Below are 25,717 nucleotides of genomic sequence, written 5' to 3'. Positions count from 1 at the left end.
TGTTCATTCTGCTTTCATTTTAAACATTGTCGAAACTATCAAACTTTGTATCTCATAGTTTAGAATCATTTTGGTAGTGGGGAATCCAACAATAAAATCAGTCCAATAAGTGGCTGAAAGCATGGCTTAAATGAGAATGTTTAGCTAACAAAACTGCTCAGAGATTCCATTTGATAGCACTTGTTTATGTATTTACTCCTTAATCACTGTTCACCTACTTAATGGCAAACAGCCTTACACATCATGCTGCCTTTAGTCCACTCAGGATATGCCATTTGGGTTTATGTAAACTCAATATATATTGCAGTATTCGTCTTGCACTAGGTACAAATTTTAAATACAAGTTCTCCCACATTAAAATTCTTCAGAACTCAACAAGAGCTTGTTGGGCTAACTGAATTGCAGCCGTATTTTGAATCATAAAGTGATACCTGCTCTAATCTTTTCAGAATTGGTCTTCAATTTAGTACTACAGGATCTTCAACAGTATTACCCTGAACACACTTCAGGCATAAAATGTGACTGCCCTAACATTCCTAATTGTGTATCTAACAGCGGATAAGCTTATTATGAACGATTTGGTAAACCTGGTGAATTACTCACAAAGGAAGCTCGTCCACCGGTCTAGGGCTTGAAAGCTGCGGGCCCCACGCCCTTCCTCCCTCCACACCACACCCTCCGGTGGCAAGGCTTGAGTGGCGTGTGGGAGGAGGGGCTGGGCGGGGCCTCCCGGCCCACCCGCGTGCTGTCACTTCCAGGTTCGGCGAGCACTTCCGGGTCGTCGGCGCAGCTCTGCGGCTTCTGCGACGGCCGAAGAGGTGGTCGGGTAGTAGGTGCTGCCTGCTGGGCTGCTGGCTGCTCCGCTTCTGTCCGCTCCGCGGCGGGAAGCGCCTTCCCCACAGGTACTGGGTGAGCCGCACCCGCGCTCTTTGCCGTCCCCCAGAGGTGGGGTTGCGGTCGGTTGGGTCTTCGAGGGCGGCGCGGAGGGCAGGGGCCCGGGGTGGGCCCGTTACTGACTTCGCTGCCGGGATGGCCAGGCGACCGGTACCCGCGAAGGAAAAGTGCGGGAGTCGGCGGGAGGAGGTTGCGCCCTGCGGCAGGAGGTTTGTGGTCCACAGGGCGCCAGCTGAACGGTCCTGGGGGAGGTCTTCAGCCCAGCACCTTATTGTTAGCCAGGTGAATGTCTTTACGCATCCAGAGTTGTTGTGTTGTTTCGTTTTGTTTTTGCCGAATTTCAGAGGAGCGCATTCCGTAAGTGTCTCATTCCTGGGCTGCTTCGCTTATTTGAAATCTGCCTTAAAGTTCAAGCGGGCTCCCACAGGGTAACGAATTTAAACTGGATGATTTGATCAGGAAGGACGAGGACTACTGAGTTAGTTCCGAATGTGGAGCCCTTCTAATTAATTTTCTAAATTGCGAAGTGAAGGAGCACGAAATGGATGTGAGGGATACCAGATCTAACAGATTTGAACATTTCATAAGGGATTTTTAAGAATCTAAAATAATTAAAGTAACTAACAAATGTTTAAATAACTTAAAGCTATTTTTTTTAAATTAGTATCTATTGTATGTGTATAATTGCCACATAACATTAGTTTCAGGTTAATTAGTGTTTTCCTTTCCTTCAGACAGATACTAGAAGCGGAATTTCTGGATCATTTGGTAGTTCTATTTTTAATCTTTTGCAGAACTTCCATGCTGTTTTCCATAGTGGCTGCAGCAGTTTGCATTCCTGCCAACAGTGCACAAGGGTCCCGTTTTCTCTACTTTCTCGCCCACACTTATTTCTTGTCTCCTTGAGAATTGCCATTATCACATGTGTAAGGTGATATTTCATGGTGGTTTTGATTTGCATTAGCCTGATGATTAGTGGTATTGAGCATCTCTTTATGTGTTTGTTGATCATCTGTAGGGGTTCTTTAGAAAAATGTTCAGATCTTTTGCCCATTTTTTAATCAGGTTGTTTGTTTGCTGTTGTATGAATTCTTTTTTATGATTTGCAAATAGTTTCTCCTATTCAGTACGTTGCTTTTTGTTTCTGTTTTTTTATGTATATATTTATATATTATCCCTTCAAACCTCTTTACTTTTTTGGGTGTATGCATTGTGCTCAACATTCCAGTTCACTTGTCCTCTGACTTTAAAATGTAACTCTTTTGTATGTATTTAGCATATATATAAACATGTAAAAGTCAATCTTTTGATTGATTCAAACTTTCAGTGTCTGTTTTCCATTGACTTCCTCTCTACCATATCCCACTCCCTCAACTACCAATCTGTTCTCTGAAACTATGCGCTTGGGTTTTTTTCCTTTTTTGGTTTTAGATTCCACCTGTACCCGATATCATACGGTGTTTGCCTTTCTCTGTCTCACTTCACTTAATGATAATGCCCATGATGGGGCGCCTGGGTGGCTAAGTCAGTTGAGCATCTGACTTGATTTTGGCCCAGGTCATGATCTCGTGGTTCGTGGGACTGAGCCGCATGTCAGGCTGTGCACTGACAGCACAGAGTCTCCACCCCCCCCCCCCCGACCCTCCCTCGCTCTCTCTAGCTCTCAAAATAAAATGGTAATGCCCTTGAGGTCTATCCGTGTTGTAATTGGCAAGATTTCATTCTTTTTATGGCTGAATAATATTCCGTTGTAATATATTCACCATGATGCCTTTATCCGTTCATCCATTGATGGACACCTAGGTTGCTCTGATAGCTTGGCTGTTGTAAATAATGTTGCAGTGAACATGGAGTGCATATATCTTTTCAAGATAGTGTTTTCATTTGGGGGGGATAAATACCCAGAAGTGGAATTGCTGTATCCTCTGGTAGTTAATATTTGTAACTTTCTGAAGAACTTCCATACTGTTTTCCATGGTGGCTGCACCAATTTACATTCCCCCCAATAGTGCAAGAGAGTTCCCTTTTCTCCATCGTCACCAATACTTGTTGTTTCTTGTCTTCCTGATAGTGGCCATTCTAACAGGCATGAGGTGATATCTCATTGTGGTTTTGATTTGCATTTCCCTGATGATTAGTGATGTTGAGCTTCTTTTTGTGTGTCTGTTGGCCATTTATTTGTATGTCTAATTTAGAAAAATGTCTGTTCATGGGACGCCTGAGTGAGTCCGTCGGTTAGGCGTCTGACTCTTGATTTCAGCTCAGGTCATGATCTCACAGTTTGTAAGATGGAGCCCCAGGTTGGGCTCTGCGCTGACAGTGTGGAGCTTGCTTGTGAATCTTTCTCCCTCTCTTTCTGCCCCTCCCCTGCTTGCACAAAATAAATAAACATTAAAAACATTTAAAAAAAAAAAAGAAAAATGTCTTTTCAGATCTACTGCCAATTTTTAAATTGGGTTGTTATTTTGCTGTTCGTTGTATGAATTCTTTATATAATTTGGATATTAATTTCTTATCAGATAGATGATTTGCGGATATTTTCTCCCACTCAGTAGGTCGCCTGTTCATTTTGTTGACACTTTCCTTTGCTGTACAGAAACTTTTTAGTATGATGTAATCCTACTTATATATTTTTGCTTTTTGTGATTTTGCTTCTGGTGTCCAGTTTAAAATATCATAGCACCAGTGTCAAGGAACTTAACTGTAGCCTGTGTTTTCTTCTAGGAGTTTTATAGTTTTGGGTCTTATATTCAAGTCTTTCATCTGCTTTGAGTTGATTATTGTGGGTATAGTGTGTAAATTAGTGGTCCATTTTCATTCTTTTATATGTGTTTGTGCAGTCTTCTCAACATCATTTTTTGAAGATACTTCCCTTTCCCCGTTATTCTTGGCTTCTTTACTATAAATTCATTGAATATGTATGCCTGAGTTCATTTCTCGGCTGTTATGTTCTGTTGATATATGTGATTACCATGGCTTTGTAATATTGTGTAAAATCTGGGAGTGTGATTCCTCCAGCTTTGGTCTTCACTCTCAAGATTGCTTTGGCTGTTTGGGGGTTTGGGGGTTCCATACAAATTTTAGGATTGTTGTGTGTCTTTGAAAAATGCCATTGGAATTTTGATAAGGATTGCATTGAATCTGTAAATTGCTTTGGGTAGTAAGGAAGGACATATTAATAATATTGCTTCTTCTACTCCATGAGCATGGAATGTCTTTCCCTTTATTTGTGCCTTTTTTCAATTTATCTCACTGAATAAACTGAATAATGTAGTTTTCAACATATAGGTCTTTTACCCTCTTAGTTAAATTTATTCCTAGGTATTTTGTTCCTTTTGATGCAATTGCAAATATGATTGTTTTCTTTATTTCTCTGATAGTTATTAGTGTATAGAAACTCAGTAGATTTTTGTGTATTGATTTTGTATCCTGTGACTTTACTCAGTTTGTTAATTTATTCTGACAGTTTTTGATGGAGTCTTTAGTGTTTTCTGTATATAACATGTTGTCTACAAATAGTGACAGTTTTACTTTTTCCTTCTCAATTTGGATGCTTTTTGTTTCTATATCTTGCCTAATTGCTCTGGAAGGACTTGTAGTACTTTGTCACATATAATAGGATAAGAGTCGTGTCTTGTTCGTGATCTTAGAGGAAAAGACTTTCTTTTTAAAAAAAAAATTCTTTTTTTTTTTTTTTAAATTCTTTTTTAATGTTTATTCATTTATTGAAATAGAGACAGAGCACAAGTCGGGGAGGGGCAGAGAGAGATAGAGATACAGAATCCTAAGCAGGCTCCAGACATGGGACTGGAACTCATGAACCCTGAGATCATGACCTGAGCTGAAGTCGAATGCTCAGCGTACTGAGCAACCCAGGCTTTCTGTTTATCATTGTTGAGTGTGATTTTAACTATGGGCTTGTGCTATACGGCCTTTATTATGTTGAGGTATGTTTCCTCTAAATCTGCTTTGTTGAAAGTTATCATAAATGGATGTTGAATTTTGTCATATACTTTTTATGCATGTATTGAAATGATAAGATTTTTATCGTTCACTTGGTTATTATGGTGTATTACATTGGCAGATTTGAGGTTCTTGGGCCATGCTTACATCCCTCGAATAAATCCCCCTTGATCATGGTGTATGATCCTTTTAATGTATTGTTGAATTCAGTTTGCTAATATTTATTGAGGATTTTTGCATCTATGTTTATCAGGGATATTGGCCTGCAGGGTTTTTTTTGGTTTTTTTTTGGGGGGGGGTGTTTGTTTTGTTTTGTTTCTTGTAGGATCCTTGTCTGGTTTTGGTTTCAGAGTAATACTGGACTCTTAAATGAGTTTGGAAGAGTTTGTTCATCTTCTCTATTGAAAGAGTTTGAGGATTGGTATTCTGTTTTGAATGTTAGGTAGAATTTATCGGTGAAGGCGTCTGATCCTGGGCTTCTGTTTGTTGAGAAGTTTTTGATTACTGAGTAAATTTCCTTATCATTGATTGGTGTGTTCATGTTTTCTATTTCATCATCATTTGGTTCTGTGTTTTTAGGAATTTCTTCTAGGTTGTCCAACTTCTTGGCATATAATTGTTCATAGCAGTCTCTTAAGATCCTTTCTATTTCTGTGGTGTCATTTGTAACATCTCTTTCGTGTCTGATTTTATTTGAATTGTTTTTTCTAGGTGTATTTATGAATTTAACTAAAGGCTTGTCAGTTTTGTTTATCTTTTCAAAGAGCCAGCTCTTTTTTTCATTGATACTCTCTAAGGCTTTTAAATCTCTGTTTCATTTCTGTCTTTATTTTCTTCCTTCTGCTGTGTGTGTGTGTTTTAGTTCTTGAGGTGTAAAGTTAGGTTGTTTGTGAGACTTCTCCAGGTAAGCCTTTATCACTATGAACTTCTTTCTTACAACTGCTTTTGATGTATCCAACAAATTTTGGTATGTTGTATGTCCATTTTCTTTGTCTCAAGACATTTTTTTATTTCTCTTTTGATCTCTCCTTTGATCTATTGGTTATTCAGTAACATATTGTATAATCACACATTGTGAATTTTCTAGGTTTCTTTGTGTAATTTCTGGTTTCATATCATTATAATCATAAAACATGTTTGATATGATTTCATTCCACCTAAATTTATTGGCTTGTTTTGTGGCCTGACATATCATCTATCTTGGAGAATGTTCCATGTGCACTTGAGAGAAATATATATTGCTTTTGGATGGAATGTTCTGTATGTATAATTTAAGTCTGGCCTAACATGTTCTAAGACCAGCATTTCCTTATTAATTTTCTGTTTGACTGAAAATATTGAAATCTCCTATTACTGTATTGCTGTCTTTCTCCCTGTATGTCTGTTACTCCTTGCTTAATATGTTTAGATACTTCTATGTTGGGTGCACAAGTATTTCCAAATGTTCTATTCTGTTGTTGGATTGACCCCTGTATCATTATGTGACACTCATCTTATCACTTATTGCAGTCTTTGTGTTTTAAAGTTTCTTTTCTCTCTTTTTTTTAAACGTTTATTTATTTTGAGAGAGTGTGTGTGCAAGCAGGGGAGATGCAGAGAGAGAGGGAGAGAGACGATCCCAAGCAGGTTCTGTGCAGTAAGTGCAGAGCCCTATGTGGGACTCAATCCCATGAACCCCGAGATCATGACCTGACCTGAAATCAAGTGTCAGTGCTCAACCGACTGCGCCAGCCAGGTGCCCCTAAAGTTTATTTTTCTGATAGAAGTATAGCTACATCACCTTTCTTTTGGTTTCCATTTGCATGGAATATCTTCTTCCATCTCTTCACTTTCCATTTTACATGTTCTAAAATGTAGGCATTTTGTGCAGGCAGCATATAGATGGGTCTTTTGTTTATATATATGCATATATATATATATATATATATGCATATATATAATACACACACACACACACACATACATTCAGCCACTCTATGTCTTTTGATTGGAGAATGTAGTGCATTTACAGTTATAGTAATTATTGATAGCTATGTACTTACTGCCATTTTGTTAATTGTTTACTGGCTGTTTTTGTAGTTCTCTTCCTTCTTTCTCTCTTCCTTTGTGGTTTGATGACTTTCTTTAGCAGTATTCTGATATTCTTTCCGTTTATCTTTTGTGTGTTTGCTGTAGAGATTTGCTCTGTGATTACCAAAAGGCTTATATATAATAACTTATGTCTGTGTTAGTTTCAGGCATACAACATATTGCTTTGACAGTTTTATACATTACTCAGTGTTCACCATGGTATCTGTCACCATACAGTGTTATTACAATATTATTAACTGTATTCCCTATGTACTTTTCATCCCTGTGACTTCTTTTATAACCAGAAGTTTGTACTGTTTAATCTCTTTTATTGTGCCCATTCCTCCCACCTGCCTCCCTTCGGACAACCGTCAGTTCTCTGTATTTAAAAGTGGTCTGTTTTGTTTTTGTTTTTTTTTTTTTCAGAATCCACCTATATGTGAAATCATATGGTACTTGTCTTTCTCTGTCTGACTTATTTCATTTAGCATAATACCCTCTAGGTTCATTCATGTTGCCACAAATGGCAAGATACTCTTTTTTATGACTGCATAGTATTTCTTTGCATATATACACCACTTTTTTTTTCTTTTAGTATAGTTAGCACACAATGTTACATTACTTTCAGGTGTACAGTTTAGTGGGTTGACATGTTTATACATGATGCTATGTTCACCACAAGTGTAGCTACCATCTGTCCTATTACATTGCTATTAAAATGTGTTGACTGTATTCCTTATGTTACGCCTTTTATTTGACTTATTCCATAACTGGAGGACTGTATCTCCATCTCCCCTTCACCTATTTTATCCAACCCCTCACCCCTCTTCCCTCTGGCAACAGTTCTCTGTATTTATCAGTCTGATTCTGGTTTTTGTTTATTCATTTGTTTGGTTGTGGGTTTTGTTTGTTTTGGTTCCACTGATGCGTAGAATCATGGTATTTGCCTTTCTTAGTCTGACTTATTTCACTTAGCATAATACCCTCTAGGTCTATCCATGTTGTCTCAAAACGCACAATCTCATCCTTTTTTATGGCTGAGTAATAGTCTGGTGTGTGTGTGTGTGTGTGTGTGTGTGTGTGTGTGTGTGTGGATATAGATATAGATGTGGATATATACACAGACATACCATATTTTCCTTTTCCATTTCTCTACTGATGGACACATGGGTTGCTTCAGTATCTTGGCTATTGTAAATAATGCTGCAGTAGACATAGGGGTGCATATATTTTTTTCAGATTAGTGTTTATTTTCTTTAGGTAAATACACACTAGTGTAATTACTGGACTATATAGCTTTGTTTTGTTTTGTTTTGTTTTGAGGCACTGTTTTCCACACTGGCTTCACCAATTTACTTTCCCTCCAACAGTATAGGAGGGTTCCCTTTTCTCCACATCCTCACCAACACTTGACATATTGTGTGTTTTTGGTACTAGCCATTCTGATAGATACGAGGTGATATCGTGGTTCTCATTTACATTTCCCTGATGATTAATGATGTTGAGAATCTTTTCAGGTGTCTCTTGGCCACTTGTACGTCTTCTTTGGAAAGATGTCCAATCAGGGCTTCTCCCTATTTTTTAACCAGATTATTTGTTTTTTCGTGTTGGGTTGTAGAAGTTTTTTATATATCTCGGATATCAACCACTTACCAAATACATCATTTGCAGACATTCTATCCCACTCACAAGATTGCCTTTTGTTTGATTGATGGTTTCCTTTGCTGTGCAAAAGCTATTTATTTTGGTGTAGTCCCAATAGCTTAATTTTTGCTTTTGTTTCCCATGCCTGAGGAGACGTATGCATAAATAAGTTGCTAAGGGCAGTGTCCAAAAGATTACTGCCTATGTTTTCTTCTAGGAGTTTCATGGTTGCAGGTCTCACATTTAGGTCTTTAATCCATTTTGTGTTTATTTTGTGTTTATTTTGTGTATGGTGTTTGTGTTTGGTGTCAGAAAGTGGCCCAGTTTTCCCAGTACCATTTATTGAAGAGACTGTCTTTTTCCCATAGTATATTCTTGCCTCCTTTGTGATAGGTTAATTAGCCATATAAATGTGGTTTTTATTTCTGGGCTGTCTGTTTTGTTCCATTGATTGATATGTCTGTTTTTATGCCAATACCATAACGTTTTAATTACTATAACTTCGCAATGTAGTTTGAGCTCAGGAAGCATGTTGCCTTCAGCTTTGTTCTTCTTTGTCCAGATTGCTTTGGCTACGTGGGTTTTTGTTGTTCTGTATAAATTTTAGGCTTTGCTGTAGTTCTGTGAAAAATGCCATTGGAATTTTGATATGGATTGCATTGAACTTGTAAATTGCTTTACATAGATTGTATGGAGATTTTAACAATACTCTTCCAGCCCAAGAGCATGGAATATCTTCCCATTTATTTTTGTTGTCTTCAATTTCTTTCACCAGTATCTTACATTTTCAGTGTACAGGACCTTCACCTTGTTTAAATTTATTTTTATTTTATTCTTTTTGATGCAATTGTAAATGAGATTGTGGGGTTTTGTTTTTTTTTTTCTTTTTTAAAGTTTGTTAATTTTGAGAGACAGAGCGTGCTGGGAGCAGGAGCAGTGGGCAGAGAGATTAGAGAATCCCAAGCTGGCTCCATTCTATCAGCCTGTAGAGCCAATGAGTTTTTGTTTTTGTTTTTTTTTTTTTTAATTTCCCTGATAGTTCATTGTTATAATTATTTTCTGGATAACTCTTAGAGTGTTGTCAAGTGGGCATGACCTAAGAGTTGGTACTCCTACTTTCTCAAGTTTCTCTCTCTATTGGGACCTCTTGTTGCCCTTTTTAACCCCTCCCCCATCCACCCACGTAGATTTTTTGCCTAAATTTACTAAGCAGATACTTATATGGCTTCCATTATGAGTTAGTTGCTGTTTGTTCTAGACAATTGGTTTACTTCCGTGAACAAAACAGATAAAAGCCCCTATTGGAAGATGCAAAAAATAAACATAATTACATAACATGTTAGGTGGCAGTGCCATCAAAAACACATAGCAGGAGGGGCGCCTGGGTGGCGCAGTCGGCTAAGCGTCCGACTTCAGCCAGGTCACGATCTCGCGGTCCGTGAGTTCGAGCCCCGCGTCAGGCTCTGGGCTGATGGCTCAGAGCCTGGAGCCTGTTTCCGATTCTGTGTCTCCCTCTCTCTCTGCCCCTCCCCCGTTCATGCTCTGTCTCTCTCTGTGCCAAAAATAAATTAAAAACGTTGAAAAAAAAAATTAAAAAAAAAAAAAAAAACACATAGCAGGAAAAGGGGGATTGGGAAGTTCCAAAGTGGAGGTGCAAGTTGGTACTTTAAGTATGACCATCAGTTTAAGGCTCATTAAGTACAAGGTGTACTTGAAGGAATTGAGAGAATCAAGTAGGTATCTGGGGGGAGAGTATTCCAGGTAGAAAGAACAGCCTTTTCAAAGGCTTACATAGGCCGGTACTTCCCTGTCATGTTCTAAGAATAACATGGAAGGCAGTGTGTCTAAGACATACTGGGTGAGATCAAGGGCGAGATGGTAGGTCTGGTTGGAGAGATCATAGGCAACCAAATTCTTGTAAGGACTGAGTGAAATGGAAGGTTTGGAACAGAAAAGAGGTATGTTCTAACCTAAGTTTTAACAGATTTGGCTGCCAAATTGGGATTAAAGTGTAGGGGCAGTGTGGAAGCAGGGAAACCAGTTAGGAAGCTAGTTCAGTAATCCAGTGGCAGATGATCACAGCACAGACCAGGGTGATAACACGTGGTGGAGTAACATTGGAAATGGTGAGAAATGGATGGATTCTGAATGCACTTTGAAGATAGAGTTTACAGGATTTGCTAGGGATTAGATGTGGAGGTGAGATGAGGGGAGTGGAGGATAAGTTCAAAGGTTTTTGTGTAAACCCATAGAAGTATGGAGTTACATCAACTGAAAAGGGAAAAACAAAAAGTAAAATGTTGAGTAGGCAGTTGGAGCCAGTAGTGCCTTCAAGGGCAAGGTATATGCTAGCATATGAATTTAGGAATCCTCAGCAAGGATTATCCTGAGGAATGAGTGTAGACATCAAAAGACCACAGACAGTGATTTGTGACTTAGAGAATTCAGAAAGAACAAGGTAAACTAACAAATGATATAGGGAAGGATAAACCAGGGAGTTGAAGAGAACAACCCAGGGGCACTTGGTGGCTCAGTCGGTTAAGCATCTGACTTCGGCTCAGGTCATTATCTCACGGTCTGTGAGTTTGAGCCCTTTGTCAGACCCTGTGCTGACAGCTCAGAGCCTGAAGCCTGCTTTGGATTCTGTATCTCCTCTCTCTGTCCCCTCCACCTCTCACACTTGCTCACTGTCTCTCAAAAATAAATAAACATAAAAAAAAAGAAAAAACGTGTGAGGTCCCAGAAGCTAAGCCAAGGTCCTATATCAAAAGGGAGAGTCATCAGCTGTGTCAAATGATTAAGTCTGAAGAGGACTAAGAAATTTGGATTAGCTTCACCAATGCCGTTGGTTCACCCATCTGTTTCATTTGAGTGCTGGAGGCAAAGCCTGTGAGGAGTGAGTGTAAGAGAAAATGGGAAAGGAGGAATGAGAGATGGTGAGTGCAGGTAACTCTTGGGAGTGTTCCTTACAGAGGAACAGAGAAACAGAGTGCAGCTATGAGGAAAGGGAGTTGAGACTTTTTATTTTATTTTCGAGAGCACGCATGAGCCTGGGAGAGGGGCAGAGGGAGAGAGAGAGAGAATCTTAAGCAAGCTCCATGTTCAGCTCAGAGCCCAGCGGAGGGCTTGATCAAGGGCTTGATCCCAGGACCCAGGGATCATGACCTGAGCCAAAATCAAGAGTCACATGCTGTACCAACTGAGCCAGCCAGGTGCCCCAGGACTTTTTTTTTTTTCTTCCTGAGATAAGAGAAGTAGCCACCTTGTTTATTTGCTGATGGCAATGATCCTTAGAGATGGGAAATTTGAAGGTCAGGGGGAGAAGGACTAATTCAGTTGTTGGAATAATATTCTTGAGTGTACTAGAGGGATAGGCTTGATGCACAGGTTGAAAGATTGTATTTGAATAACAGCATGGATGGTTTGGCACAGTGACAGGCAGGGAGGCAAAGTATGTGCATACAGATGTTGGTAGGTGGTTTGGTACCATCTTGCGAGTCTGGAAGTTTCGTTGCTTCATTTTCCTAAGTAACGAAGAAAACTTTGTATCACACTATGACAAATTTTTAATATTTGATATTAGCATTTTGACATAACCACCAAGTTATTTGTTCACTAATACTTATTGAATACATACTAGTCATTGTTCTAGATGGTAAATTTTTTAACTGTGAACAAAACCCACTCTTATGGAACATCTATTTTAGTGGATGGAAACAGTAAGCATATGTGTGTCAGCTACAGTTAATGGTATGAATGAAAGTTAAAACAGTGTAAGGGGGAAGAGAGGTAGTTCTTTTTTTATAGGTTGGTCACAGAAGTCCTTTCTAATGAAGTGACATTTGAGCAGAGATGTGAATTAAATCAGGGAGTGAACCGTGGAGGTAGTTGGGAAGAACACTTGAAGCAAAAATGACAGTGCAGAAGCCCCAAAGCAAGAATATCTTGCCATATTGAAGACCAGCAAGGTACCAGTATGGCTGCATCAGAGTGAATGAAGGAATAAGTGGAAGAAGGTAAGTTCATTGAGGTAGTAAGGGACCCAGAGGATGTCGGCCTTGCAAACCATTAGGAGGACTTTATTCTGAGGTAGGATGCTATTGAACGTTTGCAATAAATGAGTGATGTGGCTTCATTTATGTTTTAAAAGGCTCAGTGTGGCTGCTCTAGCGGCAGGGGTGTTACAGGCAATTGTAGAAACAGGCAGAGCTCTTACAGGGCTATCACAGTAATCTTGGTGGCAGATGATGAGGACTTAATGGTAGCACTGGAGATGGCAAAAGTGGTCAGCTCCTGGCTATACTTAGAAGGAAGAGCTCAAAGGATTGGCTGACAGGTTGGATGCAGACTGAGAGAGAAGCTAAGGTTGAATGTAAAATTTTGGGGGTGTCCTATTTACACGAGACTAGATTTACTATTTACTAGAGTGAGCAAGCTGAGGGCAGAAAAGGTTTGGGAGGGACAGAGTCAGGAATTTGGTTTTTGTCACATTTCATTTGAGCTACCCTATTGATACTTTCAGGGAGTGTTGAGGCAATTTTATATATGGCAACAAGGGGACAAGGACTGGGGATATACATTTGGAAGTCATCAGCAAATAGTAGTAAAAGCCATAAGCCTGAATGAGCTAACTAAGGGAGTAAAACATATAGAGAAGACCTAAGAAGCCTTAAGGCCCTCCAGTAGAGGTCAGGTTGCTGAGGAGGAACCAGGCAAAGAAAACAATAGTAATATCCAGTGAGTTGGGAGGAGAGAACGGAGTGTGGCATCCCAGAAGCCAAAGAAAAGGTTTCAAGAAGGTAGACGTGATCTCCTGTATCAAATTCCATGGGCGTATAACGTGAAGATTGATAACTAACCATTATTTTTGCCGAGCTTTACTTGATAAAGTCTCCTGTCCATCTCTAAAGCTGAAAGTGCCATGAGGTCAGTGGTCTTGTGTATGACATGTAGCAGCAGCTCAAAATTTGTTGAAACTGTACTACTGCCACCCTATTTGAGCCCTCATTTCCTTCAAGTATGTTCTTCAGATTGCTGCCCATTTGACCTTTCCTGGGATGCTTCAGTGGTTCCCGTTATCTTCCCTGTAAAACCCTGGTGTCTCTCCTGGTGGAACAAATCCATCGTGTCCTCTTTCTCAGCTCCGTTTCCTACCACTGCCTATTCATCCTCCTTTAACTGTATCATTTCATACTCCTGTGGCTTTACTCGTTCTATTCTTCTTCTTTTGCTTGGCTGAAGTCTAGCTTGAAGAATCAGGAAGATTGGGGTAACCAGTCTACTCAGTCCACAGGTAGCCTGCATCATACACTCTATAGATCTATCATAGTTACTCTTCTCTATTGAGTTAAATCCTATTTTTGTATTTCTGTTACCCTGTCTAGAGTATAAGTTTTTTAGAATCCAGAGTATATCCTTACTTACCTTCCTGTCCCTGCTGCTTATGATAGTGCGATCTTCTTGATAGGCACTCTGTACATATCAAATGTTAAGGAAAAAAGGGAATGAAGCGAAGGCATGTACGTGGAAGCTGAAGACTGTCTGGATTAGTGACTTGACAGTAAGGAGAAAGGAATGGTAATATGTGATAAATTCAATCTAGATTAAGTTAAAAGGCAGACTTTTAAAAGAAATAGCAAAAATATACCTATATCTGTAAATGAGTATACCTGTACTTTGTGTAAAGGAGAATAAATGCCTATGTCAAAATAACAGAAAAGAATAAGTCATTTTTAACTGTTCTTTGTAATTCTTGGTTATAAGGCAATTTGCAATTATTAAGGGTTCTGATAGCATATATTAGTATGTGAAGTAGACTATATTACATACATGGTTTATAATGTTTAATACTTTCATATTAAATTTTTAGGACATCAATGCAAGCCTGAATAAGAAAAACAGTTTCTTCCTCCTAAGCCATGGCATATCAGTTATACAGAAATACCACTTTGGGAAACAGTCTTCAGGAGAGCCTGGATGAGCTCATACAGGTGGGAGACTAAACATCAGTTTTTATTTAGATGGATCTATAATAGTTTTTGTTATATCCTTGGTCTCAGGCAGAGATAGGACATTAGAGATCTTAGACTCTCTGACCCAGCAAGTCAGTGTTCAGATGAATAACTGCAAGTTCTTGTACATTATACCATTCCGATGACAAACATAAAAATTGAGAGTATTGGTTTTCTCTTATAAGAAAGGCATAGTCTGTGTAGCTTTAAGATAATTTTGGAAAATTTAATAGTCTTTTGAGATTTAAATTTGAATTTATATTTCAATTTTAGGAGAATTAACCTTTAAATTAAACTTCTCTAAGAACATTTTAATATTATTTTCATTTGCTTTCATACATTTTATGAGCTTTAATGAGATTAGGGGTTTTTTAGTATATTAAGTCCTGTGGTTTTTATTTAAAAGAAACTTGGTTCCTTCAATTTACTGAATGCCTCTTTCCAGACACTATAAAGGAGTGATAGAGTTTTGTCCTGGCAGTGTAACATCACTGCATGTTTTCTTTTCACAATTCTGTCTGAGTCAGGACAGTGCAGGAAAATACAGTGAGGCTTTACTTCCTAATTGTCATTTATGGCACAAAAGAGTAAGAGATTCTAGTTTAAGAGGCTCTGGTTAACCTCAGTTAAATTTTAGATGATAACTCATATGTATGTTGTCTTTAATGTCCTTCCCTAAAAGGATTTACGAGCTTTACTTTTTCTCAGTCTCAACAGATCACCCCCCAACTTGCTCTCCAAGTTCTCCTTCAGTTTGATAAGGCTATAAATTCAGCATTGGCCCAGAGGGTCAGGAACAGAGTCAACTTCAGGGTAAGGATATTTTCCTAAAATTTTGCAGCTTATACCAGTGGTTATTACAACAGTGCTTTTTTATTTATTTTGAAAGAGAGTGTGCCAGCAAGGGAGGGGCAGAGGGAGAATCCCAACTAGGCACCACACTGTTAGCTCTGAGCCTGATGTGGGGCTGGAACTCAACAAATCCTGAGATCATGACCTGAGCTGAAATCAAAAGTCAGACGCTTAACCGACTGAGCCACCCAGGCGCCCCAAATTATACTTTACTTTTAAATTCTGTATACCAGCTCTATCCACCTAACGTGAGATACAGAGTTGTTTTTAAGATTTTTGTTCCATTGTTTCACAAATCAGCCTATGTATGTTTAGTTGCCTTCCCTCCAGAGTTACTGAGGTCTCAAATGCCCAAACCCTTATCTGCAGAATTAAAGGTAAATGAGAGCTGTCTCTCAGGTTTGCTTATGTTTTTCAAACTCTGACCTTCCCTCATTCCAGGGAAGTACATTCATGTTGCCTCCCACCTACTCTAATGAAGACCTGAACTGGTGGTAGATCATGACCTGTTCTGGTAGCTTGATCTCATTTAACTCATTTATACTTTGAACAGTAAGCCCAAACGGAACAAAGCTATCTTTCTAAACTGGATGGTAAATCAGACTGAAGCCCATTGCAAGCATCATGGTAAATAGAAATAATCTTACCACATTGTTATTAATAGAGTCATAATTTGGTTATATTTAATATTTGTGCTTATGTTGTTAAGGGATACCATAAAGTAGAAATTAAAAGATTACAGTATATGAAAAGAACATAGAGGTCAATTGATTTAAGAGAAGTATAGAGTTTGGGGTTTTTTTAATTAAAAAACTTTTTATTTAAAATCCTTTCTTCAACATGTCAGTGTCTATTACATACCAGGCATTGTGGATCTTGGGTATACAGAGAATAATTTTAATGAAGGGATAAAGTCTGCATGTATTTTATGTAATAAATCTTATCAATTTCACATATGTAAAAGTTATCTGGAGTAAAATGTATCTTTATAAACTGGCCAAATTAGTTTGCTGTTCTGTATAACCAGATGTACAAATCTGCCAGGTTTGTCATTCAGAACCTGATGGTTTAATTCTAAATTAATACATACATTTTTGCCTATATAGACAATTTGACTACTTATCTTCTAGTGGTACTGTAGGTTTCCATTTTGGGTCTAGTTAGGTAAAGTTAAACATGGACACCTGTGTGACTCAGTCTGGTTAAGTGTCTGACTTCAGGTCGGGTCACGATCTCACGGTTCATTAGGATCTCAGCCCCACGTCGGGCTCGGTGCTGACAGCTCAGAGCCTACTTTGGATTCTCTGTCTCCCTCTCTCTAAAATAAATACAACATTAAAAAAAATTAAACACAATTTGACATTTGCATCTTTTGCATAGTGTTTTATAAGTTTGCCTGTTTTCCAAAAGCTAGTAATAACTACTCTGTCATAGCTCGGGCTTTCATTACCTACCTCTCCCATTACAGCAAACTTGTTCAGAGTGTTTGCAAATAACCTATTTTGCTTGGCCACATTTAAGTCTATATTATTTGTAATAATTTTTACTAGCCTGGGGGCCCATTACATGTTAAAAAGGTCAATGTATATATTCACCAAGGACCTTGAACTAATTTTTAGGGAGAAAATTCATATGGAACTAGTCCTTTAAAAAGTCAATGTGTGCTTTAGAAAAAAAGTATGCTAGCAGGTGAGAGTAATGTTAAACTTGAAGTAGTAATTAGGCATTAAAAGATTTAATGGTCAAGAAAAATCACCCTTCTAAAAACACTGACAGTTTCCTTTTCCCTGTCTGGTCTGTTTCTACCAAGAACATGTATTAAGATATTTTAAGAATGTTGCCCAGATACAGATATATGTAAAGGTGCATTGAAGACATAATTTGGCCAAATTAATTACGGTTTAAATCAGTTACTTGACCAAAGTCAAGTATCTTAGTATTCAAAAAGTTCCTTAAATACATTGTAATGTTTTTGAGACAGAGGGAGACAGAATTCAAAGCAGGCTCTAAGCTCTGAGCTGTTAGCACAGAGCCTGATGTGAGGCTTGAACTCATCAACTGGGAGATCATGACCTGAGCCGAACTGACTGAGCCACCCAGGCACCCCTTTGTATACATTATTTTAAATAAAATTTTCTATTCTCGAGTCCTTATACTTGAGATATATTAGATTAGGACTTGGACGAAGATACTATAAATTAAATATAGTATTTTATATTAGGAATTCTAGCTCACTAAACAATTCTCAAAAGATTCTATCATTAATCTCTTCTTGTGTTTACATTCTTTTAAGCCTTTGTTGGCTCACAAGTTGTCTATTTTAATCTAAATGTTAGCGTTGAACATAAAATAGTTTTCGGTCAAGTTTTATAGCAATTTCACAATAAAATAAGGGAAGTATATACATTTATGTTGCAACTAACAGAATTTCAACATGTATTTGAAAATATCCCAGTAACATGCCTTGTTCAGATTATTAGCATAGTTGTCACCAACTGGGTAGTTCGCATTCAGGGGTGCTAGAAATGAACATTAAAATTGGCATTTAGCTGTGTAGCCTTCCAAAGGCTCAGAATGTAACTAAAGAGATCTTTTTTTTTCCCTTAACACTATGTCCTGAAGGTTTTCCATGCCTTAATCTCACCACTCCACTAAAACTTTTCTTACCACATCATTTATTGCTAAACCTAATGCATAATTTGTGACATTACATTCTCTGTTGAAACCCATACTTCCCTTGAAACCATACTATCCCAGCTTCTATTCTCTGACCCCACTGTCTCTCAGACCCTTTTTTGTTTCATTGTTGGTATTCCTTAGGGTTATCTAGGGCTCCACCTATTCTCCTTGAATGATCTCATCCAACCCTGTGTCTCTAAAGTTGATAGGCTCATGCTCCCAGGCTTTCTTCCACACTCTAGCAGCTTTCTGCACATGGTGACTTAGGTCTCAAAGTCAACAAGTTCCAAATCAAACTGGCTTTTCCTATGATTGCACTGTTATTGGAGACAGAAACTTGGGGATGAACAGATTTTGTCTCCCTACCATAGCGCACTGTTACCAGGTATCTCTCCACTTCCATTTCCTTGCTGCTACAGTAAAGCCACTCTCACCTCTCTTGCAGGCATCAAAGTCTTCGGCCTCCATCAGAACTGCCCCCCCCCCCCCCCCCCCAGTCAATTAATGTTATCACCAGAAATGCAAATCTGATCATGTTATTCTTCTGCTCAAAATCCTTCACTGACCTAATAATAGGTTTAGGATGCAGCAAATCTTTCCAAGGTTCTCCAGGATGTCCTCCACCTTGGGAGTTCGACTCATTTAGCTATCCCATTCCAACTGTGTGTTTTACTTTCTATTGTCCCACCTCTCCTTGACTTGTACTCGTTTTTCAGGATTCAACTTCAACTTCACTTTGTGAGGGGAAGCCTCCTGTGCCCCATGTCTTCCATACCCTTGGGTGCCCCTAGCTTACTCCTCTTTCATAGTACTGCTATACTGTATGCTTTCTTGTTTTAACCATCTCCCCTGCTACCGTGTGCTCATTGATGGCAGGGATCATATTTGTATCCTCAGAGCATAGCGTAGTCCAACAAATGATAATTATTCATCTTTTTAAAATTTCATGAAGTCATTCACAACCATCATAGTTTCCCTAATCATTCTCACTTGATAGAACATTTAGGTAGAATCCAGTTTTCACTATTACAAGTAACACTGCAGAGAATGTTTTTCTGAATTGAAGGTTTGGGGTTTATAAATCTCTTACCAAATACTAAATTTCATTTGTGAAGATTCCATGTGTATGTGTCTGTTTTGATGGCATTCAGCTTGTGTCTTTCTTTGCACTTCTACCGCATTCTTCGAGAATTTCCTTTTTATTTAAGCACATATTCCTGCTCCTAAAAAAAAAACCAAAATACTTCTTATCAGTTGCACAGGACAATAATGTAGTTCCATTGGTTATAGCACAGTAATTCATCCAAGACACAGGGTTAAAATTTAGTGTTTCTGGGTAGTCCCTGCTTTTGTACAAGCTCAGAGAATTAACACATACAAAATGTGGTTGAAAAACATGGGTTTGAACTTTGTGGATCCACTTTTATATATGTATTTTCTCAATATTTCTCATGATTCTCTTAGTAACATTTTCTATGCTGTAGCTTACTTTGTAATACAGAATATAATGCATATAATGTACAAAGTGTGTTAATCAACTCTGTTATCAGTGAGGCTTGTTAGTTAAATTGGGGCGGAATCAAAGTTTGTATGGATTTCCTACTGCAGGAGTGGTGTTTTACATAAAAATTCAAGTGAACTTTCATCGTGTTGCCACAAGAGAGCAGTACAAATTCAAATTTCCTTCCAGCTTTTTTTACATGGTTCAGGTAAGTAATTTGCAGACTCTTTGAGAGCTGAAAATAGTCTGCTAACTACAGCATTTAACTACTAGCAAATTTATCTAGGGTGGTGTTTTTGGTTTGTTTTTTCCCAAATGACAGGATGAAAATTAAGGAAAATCTTAAGGTAAGTATTAAATCATCATATTGTTTTAAAGATTACATTCTTGGTAACTGAGTTCTTAAATTGCCTTGGGGGAAAAATGACTTCATGGTATGTCTAAATGTTTTGTTTTAAAGGGCTCTCTAAATACGTACAGATTCTGCGATAATGTGTGGACTTTTGTATTGAATGATGTTGAATTCAGAGAGGTGACAGAACTTATTAAAGTGGATAAAGTGAAAATTGTAGCCTGTGATGGTAAAAGTAAGTGTTTACCTAATTACTGTGAAAGCAAAACTACTTGAAATCTTGTTTTTTTGTCTTTAGAACATCTTCATCTGGAATTAAGGGGGGAAATGGCTAAGAGATCTGGCTTCTGTCTCAGCTACATTCTGAATTCCAGGTCTCAAACAGTCCTCTTAATGACTTTAGGGATGAACATTTCATAGGACATGTAGACTAACCCACACAAATTCAATCTGTGTGAGTAAAAATAAGCAAATTAAGTTTTTTCAGTTGCACATTTGAAGTGTTTAATTTTGACAGTTTATCCTATGATTTCTGTGTTGCTGGATGCTCATACGTTTTATATTTAAAAGTAATCGTGTAAAAGAATTTGAAAAACCCTAAGACCCTTATCAGTTATAATGACAAATATCCATTCCCCTCTCTGTTATATCTGTGCAGATATAAGGACCTTATTCAAGTCCTTAAATGTTTCAAAAACTATATGTATCTGCTTTCTCTTCCATGATTAGTCATTTCCTTTTTGCTGATTATATTTTAAACATATACTTACTTTTACTTTATGATCTGAACCATTTGTGTTTCAAACAGCTGTTCCTGAAATTAAATAGAGAAGACTGTTACTCCCTAAGAAGGGGAATTTGGAAAAGCAAAAGAAAATGTAGAAATTTAATACCCTAAATTTCTCAGGTTATTTTGTATATTTTGGGTTCCAAAAGAAATAAGCTAATTACTGAAAAATGTAGAGAAGACAGAAGAAAAGCGTAATATGTAACACCATCTGGAGAGAACGTCACTTAATATCTTACTGCATAACTCTCTAGTCTTATGTATCCTTTTTTACAGTAATAAATGTATGCATGCATTTGCAGATACATCATTTTTCAGGGCTGCATAAATGCCTTTGGCCCTTTTAAAGAATGAAGTCTTTTCCAGATACCACCAAGTCTCTGAAAGTAGCAACACTACAATGACTTGCGCTTTTCAAAAGGTTATGTAGGAATAAAGATGGCTTTTTAATATTATCCAATCAAATACTGTTTCCTTGCTTAATGACAGAAAAAAATCTATGTTATTTTATAGTTCCTGGATTATGACATTTCTGTAGGTCAGATTATACTTTTTTTCATATTTTCCTTATAATTAAGGCTAAGAGCATCAGCATAACTCTGAGACTTTTAAGTTTTTGTTAGACTGGGGAACTGGGGCATTAATTTATAACTCCTGCACCTCTATCAAAGTAAGTTAATGATGTAGTCCAGTACTATTCAGTAAGACTTTCGTACCTATGGAAATGTTCTCCGTCTGTACTTTTCAGTAGCCACATAGGGCTATTAAGCATTTGAAATGTGTTAGGGCAACTGAGAAATTTAATGTTTATCAGTTAACTGATTTAAATAACCACACATGGCTTCCCGGTGGCCACCCTGTTGGACAGCACAGATGTAGACTCATAGATTGTCTGTTTCAGTTGTTTGAAACATAGCTAAGAACCCTCACCAGTGGAACCACCAAAAAAAAAAAAAAAAAAAAAAAGCAAGAAAGAAACATAGCTAAGAATCAAAAAGTCAGTTAAAGAAGACCCCGGGGTGGGGGTGGTGAAGACCCCTGAGCAAATTACTAATATCAAAGAGTCCATGTAAACATGTGTGTTTTCCTCACAGAAGCTCCTGTCTGGTAGTCCTTAGAGTGTATTACTCTTGCTTAGATGCAAGATTATCTGTTTTTTTCAGAATTCAGTGGATGAATAGTAAAATCAGCCTTACCTACTGCAGTAGCTTCTGAGGAGTGTATTAACTGATCGTCAGAAAACTGTTAAGTACTCCAGAAAAGTTTGTGTTGCATGTGTTCTGTCAGCAGAAAAGAATACAATCTTAGAATTTCTTCTTTCCAAAATTAAAATATAAATGATTGAGAAAATGTCATTCCTTAATGACCAGATAAATGGATAAGCCCTTTTTTTCCTAAAAGCTTTCTGAAATAGGAAAAGTGACAGTGGCTAGAATTTTGGTTTCTCATCAGAAATTAAAATACAATTTTCTCCTGATTATATGTTACGGTTCTTTGTGGTTTAAAATTTGGGGACACTAGAGGACCTAGAAAAAAAATCATCCTATGGCAACTATATGAACCAAATTGGTATAACTTATATAATGAACCAAGTAATATTAATTTGGTTTTTCTCTAGCATAAATAGGGAGAGCTAAGAATTATCTTCTTTACCTGTGCCTTAAAAAGCAAGTTAAAGTTCTCAAGACATTTCCTTAATCAGCTTCCCCCAACCTTGCCTTCTTTTTCTCCCCACCCCTCAACAGTGCCACTGTTATTTCCTGTTTTAAAGATATTCTCAAAATATTTAAAATTAAGTTGCTCTTTCAATTTATTCTTCTTCTCCTGTTTCCTAGATACTGGCTCCAATACTACAGAATGAATGGGGAAAAAAATGGCTTTTTTATGCCATCTTCTGTTATTATTCATCGCTTTTTTGAGGAGAAGCATAGAAGAGACTTTTTTTATTTATTCTAGCATCGCAGAAATGACTACACTGTGCTATACTATCAGAATTCCAATAGAAAGAAGCTTGTAACTATAGCCTCTTACCTTTTCAGCATGAAGAAACAGAAGTTTTTTTTAATAACATTGTTGCCTTCCTAAAAACATTCTTTAATAAACTCATTTTAAAACTCAATGTGAGTAATAACTGGTAGAACTATTAAGCTAGCAATATGAAGATATTAGATAAGTGTTGGAAAGCATTTGCTCTTTCCTTTTCTATAAAGGAAATGCATTCATTTCAGTAAAGTGAAGTTACTTTTCATCAATAGTAACTTTAGCAGGGGTAAAACCAAATTCTGGATTGGAATTTCATTTTGCTCCATTTTTTGTTTAATGTTTATTGTATTTTTCATAGAGCACGAGCAGGGGAGGAGCAGAGAGGGAGGGAGACACAGAATCCGAAGCAGGCTCCAGGCTCTGAGCTGTCAGCACAGAGCCCGATGCAGGGCTCGATCCCACAAACTGCCAGATCATGACCTGAGCTAAAGTCAGATGCTTAACTGACTGAGCGACCCAGGCACCCTGGAAAACTTCATCTTTAGACAGCTTCCGTAACCAAAACCAAACTAAAAAACCTAACTACATAAAATAAGTCTTTACAGGACATTAAATTATTTCTTAAACTGGCCATATTGGTCATACTTCATACATTTTAAAATCATCTACATCTTAACAATAGATTTTTCAATACAAAGTCCTACTGAATACCTGCCGTATCTTTTTTCCTTCAAGTACACAAAGTTCTCCTGTTTGTCAAGCTAGGTATGTATAATAAGAATATGACTTTTCCAAAATATCAGAGGGAGAAGGTCAGGCACTGGGTAGTTAAGTAACCAAAATTTAGTAGCTGACTATAGATGAATCAAGACCAACTATTTTTAATAACCATCTGACACTTTATCATTTAGGGAGGGTAGGCTCTTGCCAGCCTCATCCTGTGGTCAGCTGCATTTACACCTTAGTTTAAAGGTGGAAATGAAGCTACCCTGGGATGAAAAATTACCTTCTTCTCTCTCTAAAAGATAAAGCTGCTGAGAGATAATAGAGTTGGCAGTGATCTTCAGCAAAACAGCTTTTTATAAACCTATTAAAATGTTAAATAGGTCTTTGTATTACACATAGTTCTCTCTATTCATTTGTAGAAGCACATTATGTAACAGGTGTCATTAAGCAACCAGTGCTCAAGTCTGATCTATTTAGCAGCACAGACTTTTGTTTGTAAAATAATAGCTATAACATAACTAACTTTATTATGGGTGAGACCAAGTGCTCTGTTACATATATTCCACTGGATGATCTTCACAACAACCCCAGAAGACCTCTGTTCTTTTTTACACATTAACAAATTGAAACTCAACCTCTCTAAATTACCAAAAGTTACAGAATTAGGATTTTTCTTAATTGCAGTTAATCAAAACCAAACCTTTTTACTTTGGAGGTTACACATAATGGTTAGGGGACAAGTATGTTGATAGTAAACAGTGGTTGTAGAAATTTCAAGTTCTTTTTTGAGAGAGAGAGGGCACAAGTGAGCTAGAGACAGAACTCCCAGGAGGGGTGGGGCAGGGGGGAGTGGAGGAGAGAGAGAGAGAAGCAGGACCCCAGCTCACTCAATGTGGGACTCGAACTCACAAACCATGAGATCATGACCTGAGGTGAAGTCAGATGCCTAATGACTGAGCCCCCCAGGGGCCCAGAAATTTCTAGTTCTTAAGGAGTAAGTCATGATTAAAAAAATTTTTTTTGTTAGTTACTGAGATGTTACAGAAAGAAATATAGGGCTAGAGTTCTGTACCTGTTTGGGAATTTAAAATTCTGTAAATGGTATCAATAGATATCCAAGAGCTAAGAGAAGCAGCATATGCACCCTGGGTGAGGAGTTTGTTGTAAGATACTGTTGACTGGCCTGACCTACTAACTGGAGCAACAATAACTTGCACCCTCTGGGTGCCTCTGCCGGATGACCTCAGCAAGTCAGTGTAAGCCTTGCTCTCACATGGACACTAACTTTTATTTTCACACCCCATTCTAGTAATCTATTCCAGCATTCCCTTCCAAACCTTCCCTACCAACCATCGTAGTCTGCTCCAGTCAAGTTTCGTTACGTTGTTTCCTCCATTTTTCATGGCTTTCCTTTTAAAAATCAAAATCCTACCCAGTTGTGTCTCTGAGTATATAGCCCATACTGATCTCCTCTTACAAAGGAGCCCTTTAAAGACATGAAAAGACATAAGACACAGGAAGAACGTGGTCCATTTCTGTACTCAATCCAGGTAACTGGTATGGAACGCCTGGGGTTCAGATTTCATTCCCCCCAGTTTAAGTCAGTTCTTGTACTTCAGTTATAGTCACCATACACACCTCTGCTTTGCCCAGGCAGGAGGTCAGTAGTCCTAGGTCACATGTCCTGTCAGTTCTGGTTACTTGCATACACATCACACAGTTGATTCTTTTATTGCAGTGTAGGTGTTCTAATGCTCCCATAGTGGTACTCAGACTTTACTGGAATTACTAAAGGGTCACAGCAAGAACTCAAGCCACTGTGTCCTTTCCCAGCTGGCCATGGGCTCCAGTGATAGTAAGCTTGTCTGTCAATGTGAAAGAAGAAAAAAATCGATTAGTTTTTCTACTACTAGGACAAAAAGCTGGGCTTTTGTAATAATGTAAAATCAGTCCACTATGGATGCATTACTAAATGCTATTTTAACACCCTAATAGGAAAGAGTACCCTCTCTGCATTTACTGCCAGATTGGCTGCTGTTTGGCTGGTTTGTTGTGATCTATCTACAGCTAATTTTGGAAAAGAAAAGTGAATATCTCTTGGTAGACATCAATCACAGTGTGAAAGTAGGTTGCCTTCAGTTTTGAGTGGATCATAATTAAATGCTACTAAGGGTAAAATTTTGAAAGTTGATGTACACGTATTTGAATATGTGTATGTGTGTATATACACACACACACACACACACACACACACA

The 25,717-nt window shown here is 38.0% G+C and overlaps 1 protein-coding gene across 1 annotated transcript; it reads left to right on the top strand.

The window, feature by feature from the left end:
• Positions 1-800: 800 nt before the first annotated feature.
• On the top strand, positions 801-22,872 carry GTF2A2 (general transcription factor IIA subunit 2). The gene is made up of 5 exons (XM_049613724.1): positions 801-902; positions 14,441-14,561; positions 15,291-15,395; positions 20,075-20,201; positions 22,589-22,872. The coding sequence occupies exons 2-5, from the start codon at positions 14,490-14,492 to the stop codon at positions 22,612-22,614; spliced, it is 330 nt and encodes a 109-aa protein (XP_049469681.1). The 5' UTR covers positions 801-902; positions 14,441-14,489; the 3' UTR covers positions 22,615-22,872.
• The last annotated feature ends 2,845 nt before the right edge of the window (positions 22,873-25,717 follow it).

This window comes from Panthera uncia (genome assembly GCF_023721935.1).
Source record: "Panthera uncia isolate 11264 chromosome B3 unlocalized genomic scaffold, Puncia_PCG_1.0 HiC_scaffold_1, whole genome shotgun sequence".
In the NCBI taxonomy this organism is placed as follows: Eukaryota; Metazoa; Chordata; class Mammalia; order Carnivora; family Felidae; genus Panthera; species Panthera uncia.
Note: the sequence above shows the minus strand (reverse complement) of the source record. Positions and strands in the feature narration are given on the sequence as shown.